This window comes from Orbicella franksi, chromosome 2, assembly GCF_964199315.1.
Source record: "Orbicella franksi chromosome 2, jaOrbFran1.1, whole genome shotgun sequence".
In the NCBI taxonomy this organism is placed as follows: Eukaryota; Metazoa; Cnidaria; class Anthozoa; order Scleractinia; family Merulinidae; genus Orbicella; species Orbicella franksi.
The window spans coordinates 11,579,512-11,596,514 of record NC_138146.1 but is presented as its reverse complement, the minus strand read 5'-3'; the positions used below and the strand labels follow the sequence as shown (position 1 = coordinate 11,596,514).

At 38.5% G+C, this 17,003-nt stretch overlaps 1 protein-coding gene across 2 annotated transcripts in view; it reads right to left on the bottom strand.

Annotated features, from left to right (window-relative positions):
• The window catches only part of LOC145479968 (delta-1-pyrroline-5-carboxylate synthase-like), a 192,779-nt gene that overhangs the window by 23,986 nt on the left and 151,790 nt on the right, over positions 1-17,003 (bottom strand). For both annotated transcript variants that reach the window (XM_081458450.1, XM_081458451.1), the window contains one exon: positions 3,490-3,611. In XM_081458450.1, the coding sequence (XP_081314576.1) occupies positions 3,490-3,611 (122 nt within the window). The remainder of the gene's footprint in view (positions 1-3,489; positions 3,612-17,003) is intronic.

Here is a 17,003-nt window from a genome sequence, read left to right as displayed (position 1 = left end):
GGCGATATTTTCCTTTAAATTTCGCCTTTTTTATGGCGCTTCATGAGTAGTCCGAAAGGGAAGAAACTTAAAATTCTGTAAAAAAATCAGATGATGATCAAATTGCCAAAACAGCCTCTCAATATAACAAGAAACATTTGCTTGTCTCAAATAAGGGGTTTTCACCTGGATTTATATCGTTTTCTTTGTATGGCAAATTGTTAAAAATGTGCCCTAAAATAGCTGCTGAAAGCCCTCTCAGAGGGGCAAAACCAAGATGGTGGCCCCAGCGCTAAAATACGAATCAAATTGAACTGAAAGTTATATTTTTGTGAATCACCTATCTAGACCATTCATCTGAGAAAGTTGGCCATAGCTGAAATTTACAGAGGGCGCCTCTTAATAATTTGAAAGACCTATAATGTGAAAGAGCTATAACTTGGTTATGATTTCGAAGTCTATCATTTTTAAGCACTGCTGCAAGGCACCTGAAAGAGTATCAATGTGTCTAATTGAGCAGTTCGTTATTGCCGGTGAGTATTTTTTTTTTGTCATTTTAGAAAAGATTTAATTTTTTTAAGAAGAGTCACAAAGATTCAAAAATTCTTCTTGTCATTTATTGATACTCGAGGAACAATGAAATTGGATTTCAACTACATGTACATTGATATACCTTCAACTAAGCAATGCAACAAGAATTGCCAAAAGATTGGACTACAGGGTTGGTTGCAAAATTACCCAAAATCGGTGGTCTTAGGCAATGTAACAACTGAGAGGGATCTGGCTATTATCTGTCAGAAGCAATCTAATTTCAATTTTAAATTTTATAGTCTAGTTTTTGTACTTTTATTGAGTAGATAATATATTTGAATTTAACATTTTCATTTTAGCATACACGTTCACATTTAAACGAGCCCCAGGCTCGCTGGTGAAATGTGTCTAAATAAAGTAATTACTTACTACTAGGTTTTCAGCGAAGTGATCCTCAACAAACTCTCTATAGCAGTAGATCCACTGCTTTGTAGAGAACAAGGAAGCTTTAAGAAAGGAAGATCTTGCTCTGATATCATTTTCACTCTACAGCAATTTAATTTAAGCTTATTATGCACAACCCCATAAGCTACTCAGCTTCAAATTTTTTTATTGTGCTTAAATTAAGGTTGTCTGTCTGTCTGTCTGTCTGTCTGACAGCACAATTATTACAATGTCAAGAAAGTAATGCGCCTGTCTATGATAGTTTTAGAGACTTTAAACGGGTGTTCGATAGTATGCACGGCAACACCCTCTGGTGTATGTTAAAGCATTATGGTATTTCAGTCAAGATTATGAGTATCATTAAACTGTTGTATAGTAATGCCAAATCTAGCGTCACCTGTGGGAACTACCTTTCAGAGGTGTTTCCGATTTATCTCGTGTTAAACAAGGGTGTGTAGTTCATTTTTACTCTGAAAATTTGTAAATTATTATACTGTATGTATTATGTGGAATTTCACTCCTTCCTTTGTTCCTTTTTCTTCCAGTTAACTTTTTGTGAACCCATTGACCAACGCATAAAGCCTTCGAACTCGTTGTAACTCAAGGGACACAATGTCGAGTTTGCAGTCACTGATCAAGTTTTTAATGTGGGGGTAACTCGATTTCCTCACCATGTGATTTGCTTTATTGGCAATGTTTCACTCGTTGATCGTCACACGGTTGACAGAGGGCCCTTTAAGTTGGCACTGGTAAACCAAATGGAAGCTGAATAGCAGGTGACTGAACATAGCTGGATTTTGTTTTGCCGACCTATGCAAAACTGATAATTCTGGGTGCAACTTAAATGTTGTGTTGACCTAGCATTTTCTTGTGACAGCAAAATTTTCTTCTCATGTGACGTTAACTTTATAGATATTGGTGTGTAGAAAAAAAAGGCCTGAGAACTGCAAAAAAACTAAAAAAAAAAAAAAAACAGATCGAGAAAAGTCAAGGGGCATGGATTGGTAAAACTGAAGAAGATGAAAATGGATCTGACATGGTCAAGCTTATTTCAACTTTAATATCATTTACATGGCCTAGAATCATGATCGTTGTTCGTTATGAGGCCGTGGTTTTACCTTTAAGAGAATTTTGTTCTACCAGCTTGAAGTTTAGAAGCTTACAATTGAGATTTACTTAAATTACCACGACCTTGACCCTTAAACTGTTCATTTTAGGAATCTTACAAAATCGTGTGGTACCATGCAGGACCAATCATTCGCTATTGTTTTAACTGTCTCAGAGATTTCCCTGAAGACTGAAGTTAAATCACCATACTTTGACAGATACAAAGAAAATTACGCTTACAACTAGATTTTGAGAAAATCTGCCTTGTTTGAGAATACCAGAATTGCTGCTATGATAATAGTATTCTATTTCACAACACTCCCATACACACTCAGTTGAAAAAAGACATGAGAATAATGATTGACCAACGCAGCCCTGCTTATCTGTCTCACCTTCCAAGGGTCACATTTCCCCATGCGAGGGACACAGTTAGTTTTTGGAACACCCCATTCTTAATCCCCCATTATCCTAAAACTTCAAGAACTGAGTGGCTAAAGCTGCCACATGCCAGACTCCCGCCTGTTTAAAAATGTTCAACCTTTCTGCTGAGATTATGTGCTTTTTATCTCACTGGCGACTTTAGTGGGGTTTCCGTGATAATCAACCCATGCTATCAGTCAAGGTGTCCCTGCCCAACTTGCAGAGAGATTTGATCTCGCAGTCAAATACATTACTCTTCTTCTGGCCCATGGTATTTTATAAGGCAATATTAAGGCAAACAAAAATTATCATCTAAAAATCCCAATGGAATTACTAATAGTGTGGTAAAAGGGAAAAATAAATGCTGCAAAGTCGACAATGAAATAACAGCTTTAGAGTGGTTGATTAAGAAAACCCTCATTCAAAACCGTTATAACAATGTGACAGCTTTTATTAGAGCAGCTATCTGGGAAAATTTCAGCCAGATTAATTGACATTTTAATTGATGTTAAGAATACTGGAAATTCAATGAAGGTTGAGCAGCATTATTTGGGGATAAGGGTGACAGGAAACCATGTTCAGGCTGAACTTTGCGCTTTGCATTATAACTACAGGTACTTGTAGAAGTAAAGATTGAGAACTAAACAAAATGAAACATTTGGTCACTTTAAAAAATTGCAAGTGAAATATTGCTCATAATACAAACCTTGTTTAACCAAGCAGAACGTCACTGCCACTGAGCGTCTAACAAAATCGGTAAAATATCGAATCACTGAATCACTTCAATGTTACTTTTGCATAATGTATGACAACTTTTTCACCACACTTCTATATTGACAATGGCTCTAAAATGTCTAATGTAAGCAAAATTTAAAATGAGTTTTCTATAGAAACTCTCTTTCAATCCATTTTACAACACAACCTTGTTTAGAAAGAGCTAAGCTCTGATTAACTTATACTTTCAGCCATATCAACAATAAGAAATTATATTCAAATATTCTGACTTACTCCCTTTTCTCGGAGAGCTTTAAGTAGACGGTCCAGGAAAGCTGACCTGAGGAGGTCCTTATGTATTAGCAGAGTCTCCATTGCATTACATGCTGCAGGATAATCACATTTGGAATCCACCACTACAAAGAAATCCACATTTCAGTAGAATCTCGAAAAAGATACAGATTTCAAAGGTAAAATAACACAGCTCAGAGAGGCTGTTGATTCCCCTGATCATCTATTCAATAGTATTATCCAACAAATAGTTGAAGCTGGAACTGCAGATATATATTGTATTTTTCGTTATAATCCATCAAATATTTTTGCTCGCGTGCATCATGTGACTGAATATGCTCCAGCTAAAACTGGGGAATATCCAAGTGATATCCCCAGTTTTCAAAATTGCCCATGCTGCAAAAAATTTTTGAAGGATAATAGGCACAATAGCCTCCATCTGTCGCAAATATATGCTCGGATATTTGTCCTTGGACATTACCTGTTCCTCATATTATCTAACTTACACAAGTAATAAAGGACGCTCATCTGGGCAGTTACCAATAAGAGTGCAGTACATATCATTAAAAGTTGCTCTCGGCCAATCAGATGCAGTATTTGAGATTTGCATAAACAAGATGGCAGCTTTGAATTTCTGACCAATCAGGAGGCGAATTAATAATTCAAGAGTGATGATGTGACGTGTGACACCAGAAGTAACGCAACACTGATGGAAAACGTGACACAATTAAACTGGAAGTGTAACTTCATGTTGGAAACCAGCCCACCACCCTTGACAGAGGACCTGGGATCGGTCTCACAGATTTCCATGGCGACACAATCAATAGTCGTTAAAATACATACAGTATTTTCCACGGATTTCCATGGTGACACAATGGTTAAGAAATCGATAAAATACTTACAGTGTCTGGCCCCGAAATGCACAGAAGACGCTCCCGCAAGCAGCCATGGTGAAGACTGAGTGACTTTGGTCCGAGTTTGACCTATATAGGGTACTGCCAAGCATGCTGGGACAATGACCTCTTCAGTATCCAATCAGAATGAATTAAGGATATTGGCTTCCCTCAGTCCCCTCCCTTTAAATGAGCGAAACACTCACAAAACAAAAGATCTCTCAGTAGAGATGAAAAATAAGGGGGTACCCCCGAAAGTCAATGATCACACAGAATTGAAAATGAAAAAATTATTTTTAATCACTCGTTTGCATGTTTTGCAATGAAACTTTTGTACCACTACCAAAAAGCATGACAGTCAGTGACAGGACAATGATGAACAGTGTCATCGGCATGAAAACCAACAATTTCTCTTGGGGAATGACGTGTCTGAGTTTGTCATATTTAGGACAACCTAAAGTTTCCAGATTGAGACAAGGAATGTTCAGTTTCATTAACAGATCTTTCTTTACATGTCCTCCCTTGTGTCACACCACAGTTATTTCACCATTACTGCAATCTTTGTACATTGAGTATATGTCCTTGATCAGTTCACCAAGGACTTTGGGTTTTTGGAAATGTTCAGCCTTAAGGGGTTGATAGGTCAATCCATGCATCTTCCTTCTCACAAAAATTCCCAGTTCGTTTGTCTTTGTTGCTCAAGTTCTTTTATGATACAGGGATGAAGAAAGCATGGCACCCGTGTTCTCTGTTCCAAGTGTAATAAGCTAATTCTCTAACATGAAATGTCTTGTTGAGGAAGAAACCTTCTAAATCCAAAATGAAGCAGAGATTATCCTGTAACATCTCCACATTTGAAAATGAATGAATGATCACTTGCAAATGGGTCTTTATGAAATAGTTTGACCAATCAAAGCTTGCCACATCACTTTACTCGTCCCAGATCCAATTCCCTTCAAAGGGGCCTACAAACCCCCACTGTCGCCTTTCCATGCTGTCATTGACCAATCCTCCATTCCTCTTTAATTTTTCCTGATAAACACGTTCTCGTTCCTGTTCTTCAGGGGTGCCATTTCTCAGTAGTTCAGAATACTGTTGGTCCCTTTCTCTGAATTCTTCTGTCCTTCTCTTTCTTTTTTCTTCTCTTTCTCGAATTTCGGCCTTCTGCCTCTCGATTTCTTTTTGCAGGGGTTTGGACAATTCCCTGAGTTGTGGATACCCTCCTCGAACTCCACGAAAACTCTTCCATCTAAGCTTTGGTTTTGCCTCGGGATTCTTGATCCACGCATTGGAAGAAACCAAACCGACCTTTGGGACATTTTAGGAATAATCTCCCAGGATTCTTCTCAGACTGAGACTTGGACATGATCAATGGATGATGGCAGTAACACTTCATGACATGTACGGGTTTGGCTAGGTAGAAGTTGTGGAGTTGACGTTTGGCTGATTATAAGTAATACTCTACATTGTCCACACCACAGGCCGTACTGAGTGTTGGTCTCTTTCTTTTGTAAAGTATCATTTGGATGCACAGGGCAAGAGTACAGGATCTCTGTGCTCCCTTAGGTCAGTGGTGACGGATTCCTAAAGGGTTCTGGCTCACGGAGACTAGAAGGGTCTTATTTCCATTGCTGTGCGAGCCCGTCCAAAAAGATGCCAGGGTCAAAGATTTCCCCTTCCTCCAGGACATGCACTTCCACTTGTTCCCCTTTCTCTACAATGGGTGGGACTTTGTGAAATGTCTTTTCAATGTCTATGGAATGAAAGGAGATAAAATAAAATGTCATAACCCTAAAAGCGTGTTCTCTCTAAGCATGGTTTTGAGTATGTGAGTCACTATGTGCACACGTCTGGGTTTGAGTTCTTGCCGTCTCTAATGTCTTCGTTTTTGCTCCTCCTTTTGTTCTCTTCGTTACAGTGCAAAAGGTGTGGTTTTTGTTACCGTATTTATTTACCTATAAGCCGAACTATTTTTTCAGAAATTTGGACTTGTATCGACCAAAAACATTCCCAACAAAGGGGTTTGGCTTATAGCCGAGAGTTTGATCGACTTTTTTCTCTCTCAGGTGTTCAGAACTTATGGAAATGTCACGCAAATTCTGTGATCAGCTTGTAGCCAAGTCAAAATTAGTGAAACACAATAAATTATAATATTATAAAGACAAGATGAAATTGTTGGTCAATGAACTTTTATAGATTTGGTGGCTCCTAAAGGAGCCGTTTTTTGAAGAGCTTTCGACTGATAAACAGTTTACTTGCTATCGCTCTCGCCTTCCCTCTCCATCTCGAACTCGTTGTCTTCTTCATCGTCGTGGATTTCCTGCGCCTCTTCAGTGTACAGCTCGTCATCCTCAGTTCCATCCAAAGAGTTGGAGATTCCACAAGTCTTGAAGGACTTCTTTCTAGCCGGAGTATAGTTGAACGGGCTGCTGATCATCCACACCAAGTACTTTCTTTGGACATTATCTTTGAACGGCTTGTTCAAGCACTTGTCTAGTGGCTGCAAAACAGGGGTCAGGCCTCCAGGGATGACTGCTACATCAATTTCCCGCTGGTTGAGATCTGCTTTCACTTCATCGGTCAAGTGAGTTCGGAATGAGTCCCACACTAACAGCGACTGTTCGTTATGAGGGGTCAGCGGCAAGCACTGGCGAATCCACTCCTTCACACCTGCCTCATCCATCCACCCTTTCTTGTGGAACGAAACACGGAGGGACTCCGGAACGATGAGATCTTTCGGACTCCGGACCCCTTTAAAGATGACCTTGGGTGGAAGTTTTGTTCCACCCGCAGCGATGGCAAGTGTAACAGTGAAGCTCCTCTTTTCTGCTCTGCAGGTTTTTACCGGAACCGTTCAGCTGTCAGTGAACTCCAGCGAACGCGTTGATGGAGGTTCGGAGCACATCAGTGTCTCATCCATGTTGTAAATCCTAGAAGTTCTGATACCAGCCAAGGGAGCCCTTCTGGTTGTGGCAAGATTTGTTTCACCGAATCGTTACTCTTGGATCACTTGGAAGAATTGTTTGTAAGCCATCCCCCTACGATTTATTATTGCTACCGGGCATGACAAGATGGATTTCGAGACATGAAAGATGCTGGTGTGCAATTTCATGAAGGGATTCCAGAGTCAGACCATCTCAAGTCATGGTTTCCGAAGGTTGGATTACTTGAGTTAGACAATCTGAAGGCAGAGGGAGGTGATGACAAAGCATTGCTAGACTTATTCACCAAACACTCTCATCATCAAAATATCACTGTGTTGTACTTGCGCCAAGAACATGTTTCCACCAGGGAAATATGCTAAGAGTATTTCCAGGAACGCCCACTACATCATAGCCTTCAAAAATCCAAGAGATCAATTAGGGATAAAGAATTTACTGCTTCAAGCTTTTCCCACTTGCTGGCAAGACATGATGGACACGTATCAAAAAGTGGCTGAACGGCCGCTGGGTACACGGTCCTGGATTTACATCCAGTGATGACAGGAGACACGTGTTTAGTCACCTCCTGACGCACAATGGATACCCGTGCTGGCATCGAAGAAAGAGAGAGGATGTCTGATCATTGACTAAAATGGTATATTAAATATCAGTTTAATCCACTTTGCTCATTTGAGCCCGCTATCTTGGGTGAAGGTCAACGAGAATCATGGGTGATCGTTCAACAGATATTTTTGGCCCCGTGGAAGATAACAATGATGAAAACATAGAAGAGGAAGGAGGTAGAAGAACAGGAGCCTGAAGAGGAACAGGAAGAAGAGGATAGTAGCAGCTCCAAAGAGGAAGAAGTGGATGACGATGAACCAGATCCATGGAGTCTGTTACGTCAAAAAGTCGTGGAAGATCTCAAAGAAACGTACCTGAAAGAAGTCCAGCAGTTCCTGGATAAGGGAAAATCCCAAAACTATGCCAAAAATGCTGCTTGCAATGTCCTCTTACCTGGTTAAGTAGCAGAAGGCTATGAAGGACTTTCTTGGAGCATCTAAAATGGACTCACCAAATCAAACAAGACGCAATACACCGTAAAGTCATGAAGACTCTTTGACACTTTATTGAGGGAGACAACATGGATTTTGATGAAGCAGCCAAGTCAGCAGTGGGAAAACAGAAATTCCTGTTAACGGTCAAACGTAATGTAAGTTTTTCTTTTGCTGAAAAACCTTTAGAAAAAAGTCAGTCATACCAACATGAAGCAGAATCAACTCTTAAAAATAACTTTTGTAAGACCTGTGGTGCCCAAGACACAAAAATCCCACGATTTCCAAGAGCGTCATGAAAACGAACCAGAAATTGTTGTGCTTGGAGTGGAAACAAAATTATAGGTATTTGTGATGTCATATTTGGTGAGCTCATTTTTGCGACTAAATAATTTCCTTCAAATTACTGAGTTTGCTTCAAGGATTTCCTGGCATTTATTGACTAGCCGATGTATAAAATAGATCAAGACCCTGATGTCTTATTTGGAAATGTCCAACTACAGCTGTGTAAGTTTGAACCATTGGAATCAGGCAACAATGCAGTCGATATAAACTTGAGTGGATCAGGCTTGTTGAGTGAACAAGATGGCATTACGATATCAACAACGAAAGAATTGACCACACGGATTGGTAAGCCTTTCAGAATATGTTGAAAACTGCTGTTCAAAGATCAGTACTAAAATACGAATAAAGTTCATCTTCAAGTCTGCCTTGTTTCATTTTGCAAAAGATGATGTTTACAATTTTCTTTCTGTCAGTATGAAAAGTTGATAAGCTCACCTAATAAATTATATATAAGCCCTCACTGAAAGCTGTTTTGGGCGAACTTTTAATGTTTAAACTCATCTTGTTTTTGTCACTTCACATAACATGTAGTTGCTTTTTTCGTTGTTAGAATGCTATGGGTTGCAGCGTTTTCACACGTTAAGAAATTTTTAGGGAAAAAGTTCATCAAGGTTAGGGAATTTTATTTTGCGTCAGGGAATTAACATTGACATTTTGAAAGAAAATCAGATAAAATTAAAACATAACATTGCTGGAATCTCAAAGATTATTTTGCTAACAAAGAAGTAAATTTGTTGAAAATGTATCAGTCATAAATGGGTGGAAAGTATGGCTTTTAGGGGAGGCTGGAGGCTGCTACTGCATCTGACATTTTATTTTGTGATTATTTAGTCAGTCAGGGAAAAGTCAGAGATTTTTAAACCTGATAACTGTGGTAAGCATGATTTGTGGCAAACACTCTCATGACCAGTAGAAAGGTAAAAGGTAAAGTCTACATAAGTGCCAGGGCTTGAACCTGGACTGTTCGCTCCTGATTTGGGGGCACTAACCATGAGGCCACTGCGCCTCCCTCAATGACCAGTACTGTAGGATTATATATGTAAATTGCTTTTATTCATCCTTTGTGATACTATTCCCTGCATTTATAAGGGCTTACCTGTCCATTTAAAGTGTGTCAGAGTATTTTGATAAATTACTTACTTGCTCACTGAAGTATTATACATGTAGCTTTCTATGGCTATTCACAACACATCGGCTAAACATTAGTTAAACTTTATTATTTATAAACTAAATGATATACAGTACATGTACTAAAATGCAAAGATCCTGGTTTTGGTTTCCAAGTAAGCACTCTGGCCTCAATTACAAACTAGACAGATGTTCAAAACAAACAATATTCTGACAGAACAGATAAGGGGTTATGACACACCCACCTCAACATGTTTCATACAAGGGCATACAAATCCAGACAGATAAGTAACTTCTTCAGTTTCAACTAAACATGCTCAAAGACAAATAATAGTTCTTTTAGGATTTAAAAAGAGATTAGTGACCTTGATAAATTCATTGCAAACTCCTAGTGGAGTAAATTCCATGTGAAAGCACTGTGGATGGTTGTTGTCTCTTTTTACATTGCAAAAAGATGAGAATTGAGGTATTATCATTTGTCTCATGATGAGGTCACTAGAGATATAGATCACAATGCAACAACTGCTCACTACTAGTCTTCATCAGGAAGTACCATTTATATCACGCAAGGGGGCTTGTGATTGTTGCATTTAATCCTTCTTTCCAGCAAAAAGTTGATTTATCAGCATGCTGATGAACAATGAAAATTTACACAACATTATGACATTACTTACAAAAATATATGACTGAGGCAATATCCACAATAAAATTCTCTTCCTAGATATTTAGCAGTGTTTTACCTTCGCCTTCAAAAAAGAAACAACAGAAACGAAAAAAATGGCTGAGGAAAGTGGCTCGGTTTCCCTTACACTAGCTATGGCCTTGACAAGGGTATTCCGGCTGAAATGACTTGTCCTCACTCAACAAAGTATCACCAAGGGTTGCAAGTGAGAGGTAAGAGAATATAGTCGTACTGTGTTCTTGGTTTAGGCCTGTCAGTTATGAAATCCTAGATAAAAGCATTGCATACGATTTATGGCTTTAATTTGTATGTCTGTTTTAGAATGGCATCTTTCAGTTATCAGTCAAAGTTTGGGTTACACTGACATTAGTCTCCTTCAGGAGTCTGACTCCACTTTTCAGGCTAGTACCCCCATCCCTCTTCCTTAACATGGGAGTCCCCTCTGAATGCACTGAAACCAACCTGATACTTCATTGCAGCACTGAAGTTACGACTGAAAAAAATCCTCAATACTCTTGTAAAAAGTATGTTTACATTTTGTTCAACTAATAACAATGTTGGTGCAGAAAATTGGTAATTCAAGATGATTTATTTAGGCATTTTTAAAGAATAAAGTCTTACATGTAATTAAGGTTATTTACAAATCATGATGGTGTGAAATCATGTTAAATGACAAAATTGACACTTTTCTATTTCCTTTTTTATTTCAACTAGACTAAGTTTAGAAAATGAGATTGTGAATCTAAAAAGTTAAACTTGATATAATAAAACATAGCAATAGTTTTATATACAGCGACTTTACCCTGGGCTTTACCTCGCTTTCTGCTCTTCACAATATCGTTCGCCAAACAAATGCATTCCATGTTAGTAGAGTGTTTGTTTCTAGGATGTCCGTCGTCAACGCTTGGCTTTACGGCATATGGTACAGCTTCAAAGGTTTTTAGGCTTGAACTCGAGACCCTGCTTAGTGATTACAAAAGATACCGCTTCAAGAGGTTTCTGCTGAAATGTTTGCTGGTAATGCAAAGACGAGATGAAACTAGATGAAACAGTCGGTTAAAATCCCTTCTTGTGCCAATACTTTCCTCCTTTTATCAAAATGATCAATTCCCTATATCACTTCTTATCCTTTAAAGGGATGTAACAAGCTTACACCACAGATTTTTAAATGATTTCTACAATTAAAGCTGCACAAAACGCTCATATTTGCCCCAATACTTTGTTGTTCTGAATGGGGAGCTCACCAATTGTGACGTCACAAAATCCAGTTCCGACAATTTTCCAAAGTTTCCACAAACTGTTCTGTTTGTAAAGTGAAGAAAAATACTGTTTTCAAGGTCGAATATCTTGGCGGCTTTTTGACTAAATCATGCAAAACTTTGGATTGATTATTTGGATTAGTATCTTTTATTTTAACTTATAATCAAACTAGGCCCAATTTTGTTGCATTTGACCTTTAAACACACTAATGCAAAAGAAGTTACTCCCTGATGATGATGACGAAGAGGAAATAGAAGAAGAGGTTGAAACCTGAATTAGCTATGTGACTCTTATAAGAGTGTGTGATTCTAGAGTTTTAGTCATTATTGTGAGGTGCCACACATGCAAGATGCATAATGTTCCAATCAACTGTCAGGGAATGACCAGAGGGTTGCCTGAAAAAAGGCCTCCCTCAAAAAACATTTTGCAAAAAACAGAGAGGGAGTCCTGGCCCAACAAAAAAGACATTGTGCAGAGAATGTTGAGACTCTCAAAACCTGTTGTAAAAGATGGTATGAAATTAACAAGGAACCACTCGCCAGAAGTCAGAGAGCCTATTGTCAACAGGGCTAGAAGCACATCAGAAATTACCAAGGATAATACTGTAAAAACAATCAACGAATATTGGAGAAGTTATGCCAAAAATAAGGAACGGATCAGGCAAAGACTTCGTGACCAAAAGCAAAGAAAAACAGACAAGAATATCATGTGTTTGAGGGCCTGGGACCAAGAGTCTGAGAAACTGGAAATGAGTCTAGCTCCAAGCATTACACAATGTGGAATACCAACAGCTGAGACTAGTTCTACAACAACAACTTGCGAGAAACCTTGAAAGTAGATGAGAAGCCCAGGATTAAAACCATGACAAAGGAGATTTGTACAGGCCAAGAAAAAGTTAAAATTAAAATCAGTTCTCCCTTCGGAGGTCATGTTATTATTATTCAATAAATGCTATAAAGACTCAGACTCTTTGTTTTGTTTATAACAATTTAATGACATTACTGTGGGGTATACCCCCATCACCCCTGATTCTCATTGGTTCTTAACCATGTGATATTGCATACCCCCATATCTCCATCTTCTCATTGGTTCTTAACCACGTGATGTTGCATACCCCATATTCCCCATCTTCATATCGGTTCTTATCCATGTGGAATTGTCTATTCTTTTGCAAATACCCATTTAGAAGTCAAATAGTCTTGAGAGAATTCATTTTACACGACAATGTTCAGCACACGTCTTCTTTTCTGAATGTAACATTCTTTCCTGTCTTGGTGGCTATGGAGTTAAATGATGAAGAGATGTGGGATGCCTTGGACTATGTTTGATTTAAGTGATTTTATTCTCGTCAAAACCTGCTTATAATTCGAGCGGTCAAAGTAATATTATAGTGTTAGTAAATGAATTTAGATCTTTACTTCAAGTGAAAGGTTTGTTTGAAGTTCCTTTGATGTTATTCCCGGTTAAGAGACAATCTAAATACAAAGGAGGACATGTGGAGAAAGATCTGTTAATGAAACTGAACATTCCTTGTCTAAATCTGGAAACTTCAGGTTGTCCTAAGTAGGACAAACTCAAACACATCATTCCCAAGAAAAATTGTTACCCAGTTAAGGTTTTCCTGCCGATGACACTGCTCATCATTGTCCTGTCACTGAATGTCATGCTTTTTGGTATTGGTACAAAAGTTTCCATGCAAAACATGCAAACGAGTGATTACAAATAGTTTTTCATTTTGAATTCTGTGTGATCATTGACTTTCAGCGGTACCCCCTTCCTTTTTAATCTCCACAGATATTTTGCTTTGTGAGCATTTTGTTCATTTAAAGGGAGGGGACTGGGGGAAGTAAATATGTTTAATTCATTCTGATTGGATACCGATGAGATCATCATCCTGACGTGCTTGGCAGTACCCTATATACAGTAGGTCAAACTCGGACCAAGGTCACTCAGTCTTCACCATGGTCGCTTGCAAGAGCAACTTCTGTGCATTTCAGGGCTGGACACTAAGTATTTTATTGATTTTTTAATGATAAACCCATGGAAATCTGTATAAAAATACTGTAAGTATTTTATCGACTTTTATTGACTGTGTCACCTTGGAAATCTGTGAGACCAATGCCAGGGCCTGTGTCGAGGCTGGTGGGCTGTTTTCCAACATGAAGTTACACTCAGGTTTAATTGCGTCACGTTTGCCATCGTTGTTGTTAAATGTTTTAATCAGTCTACAGTTTCTATTTCGGACCCTGATCTGTCATCGTCTTTTCCAAAAGAAAGCCAAGGAAGCTGCAAATTAAATTTTGGACGACAAAAAGCTGTTATTGGATATCTGTAATTGGACACCCACATGATCGCACAGTGATTACCTGACAAATAGGTGCACAGAGAACCAATCACATTCGAGAATTTTGTTATAGATGTGATTATTGATAAAAAACATTAAAATGCTACAGTTGTAAGTATGGCATATAGGCACGTAAGGGGTGCAAGAGTTATTATTTTTTTTGTGAATTAAAAGCCCCTGGATGCAGCAGCACTCAGTGCACTCTTCTTAACAGTTATAACAAGGTTAATCCAACAAGTTTGTTTGGTCATGATGTACAGCAAAAAAAAAAGTTAGAATTTATTTCACCTTAGGAAATGTGATTTCAAGCGTACTTTTACCAAGGTTTGATTTTAACAGTCGATAGGTGGCTTTGTTTTTCAGAACTACGTGGAGCTGTTACCAGCAAGGCAGTTAAACATCATGCAGTCTGCAAATAGTAGCTAACAGTGAATGGCACATTCATGTCGATTCTGGATAATTTTTCTGACTCATTTTATGACAAGAACCAATTAAATTACAACATCATTACACGATAGTATGGTCTTATTCTGTTACCAGCAATGATCGTAGTTTTTTCGGTTTTGATATTCCATGAAACTTTTTCAAATTGATACCAATTTCAAATTAACAAATAAAGAAGCCTTAACTGTGCTCTGTTCTGTTGTAAAGTATGCAGGAAGTGGAAGAGCACGAAAGAAGTGTAGGGGAAAACACAAGACAAAGCCAAGTGTTTTTCCCCACTTCTTGAGTGCTCTACCACTTCCTAAGTGCTTTACAACAGGACAGAGCACAGTCGAGGCTTCTTTATTTGTTTTATGATAAAGAATACAATAATTTCCCCACATGTTCGGTTGAATTTTCAAACCAAACTTTATTTTCCAAACGAATAAAAGTGGCATCAGCCGTGCTCTGTTCTCTGATAAAGCACGCTAAAATAAGCCAATCACAATCCTTGTTAGAATTGTTCAAATTATTTGATTGGCTAACGAAGCGACAGCTGTCAATCACCAACTGAACTTCAGCTAAGCTTTCAATTTTGAGTAGTTTCAAGCGGCTTTCAAGAGAAGAACGATGCCTTGAAGTAAAGTCCGCTTTTTAGTTAATTTTCAAATAAGAATCTAAAGGCAGGTAAAGGTTTGTAGTCCAGAGGAGTCTGGCCATATTGTGGCTCATGAAAACATGCACTTTTCCAATGGAAATTAGGAAACCAGGAGCTCAAAGCTTGCGGATGAAAATGCGAAATGCTGAGTTGAATTTGAAGGAAGCTACAGTTATTCATGGCTTGCAGCCGCTTGCAGTAAGATTGCCTGAACTAGGCATAAGCGTAAAAGTTAGACAGCCTAAACTGCTCCCACTGGTTCTACTCCGACCACAGAGGAGAATATCTAGAGCAAGCTTTGAGCTGACCACTCTCAGTTCACTTCGCTGAGATGACCAGAGAACGAGCGTTACGACACTGCATGTAAGTGTTGTTTTGAGCAATTGAGCATTTTTACAAAAATAAAGCTTCTCATCATAAACAGAGATAGCTCAATTGTTGTTTTGTGTCGTTGTTTTACTTCTTAAGTATAATTTCCGCCTTTGTAAATATAATTTATTTTATCGAAGCACTGGCTAGATTGAGAATTTGTTTATTTTGCCGTGTTTTGTTGGCTGGAATCTAGCAAAACTTGTTCTTGTAGTACAGTTTTCACACTACTGTTGCTAACAATGGTCTCTATGAGCCATATTTACTGTAGACATAGAGCTCATTTCCATCGCATTTGTCTTAATCACAGGGGATGTTTAATTTGGGTCAAATTTGTCAAAATTCCAAAGCAAAAATTTGAAAGCCAGCTTACTGTCATCAACCCGTGCTCTATTCTCTGATAAAGCATGCGGTTTCCGCCAATCAGAGCGTATGTTATATGAAAACTTTATTATAAACTCATTTAAACAAGAAGACAATATTGAAGGTAAAGAGCATTACCTGACTGAAGACTTGAAACAACCAGACACATGAAAAACTGTATACATTTTACAAGACGCCGTGAAATCTGTAGACTGGAAAGTTTCCTCATCCCATTACCCTGCTCAACACCTGAGCCTTTTTGGTTACAAAAAGTCAGTTACAAAAAGACGTAAGTTTACCTCTTTGAAGTATGCAAGGAATCTGTTTCAAAACCACCGTGTCACCTCAAAGTCCAACCTAATTAATTTGCGGTTTAACTTGCTGCCATGGAGTCTTCAGGAATATTAGAAGAGTGTTAACTACTCCGGATGGCAAAAGTTTTATTGCTTGAACACACACACTAATAATGAATGAAATGCCGAGCTAAACCTACAAGTTTTTATACTTATGTAAATCTTAGAAAGTTCCAGAAGTGTCTCTGCATATATTTGGGCTTGCGGGACAATGCATACTAATTATCAAACACTCTGCATTATGACTATGCCTGAAAGGTGACAGAATGAATAGAACTACATAAGCTGATTATGTAACATCTCCCCTCTAATCGAAAATAGCCTAAGGGCTTAACTGAAATGCTGAAACTAATTAAATTGTCTCTAACTCTTTTAGGTCTTGTAATCACATGTCTTGGTCGTTCACTGCTAGTGCTCTCGTCATGCTTTACACTCTCGGAAGGTATCGGAACAGTCTCTTGAGATGGACGAGTGAAGTGACAATTTCTCACTAACTGGGCTCCATTAGTAGTTTCGACACTGTACGATCTCGGTTGAGATGCTACTGGTGTTTTGGTAACGGTTGGTGGGGTCCATTGGTTACACTGGGGGTGAACTTGTACGTACACTCTCTGATTCTGTGGCAGTGAAGGTAGATCCCTTGCAGTCTTGTTGTAGTGCTCGCACATTTTGTCCTTGTTTTTCACCATTTGCTCTCAGACAACCTGACAATGGGGATTCTGG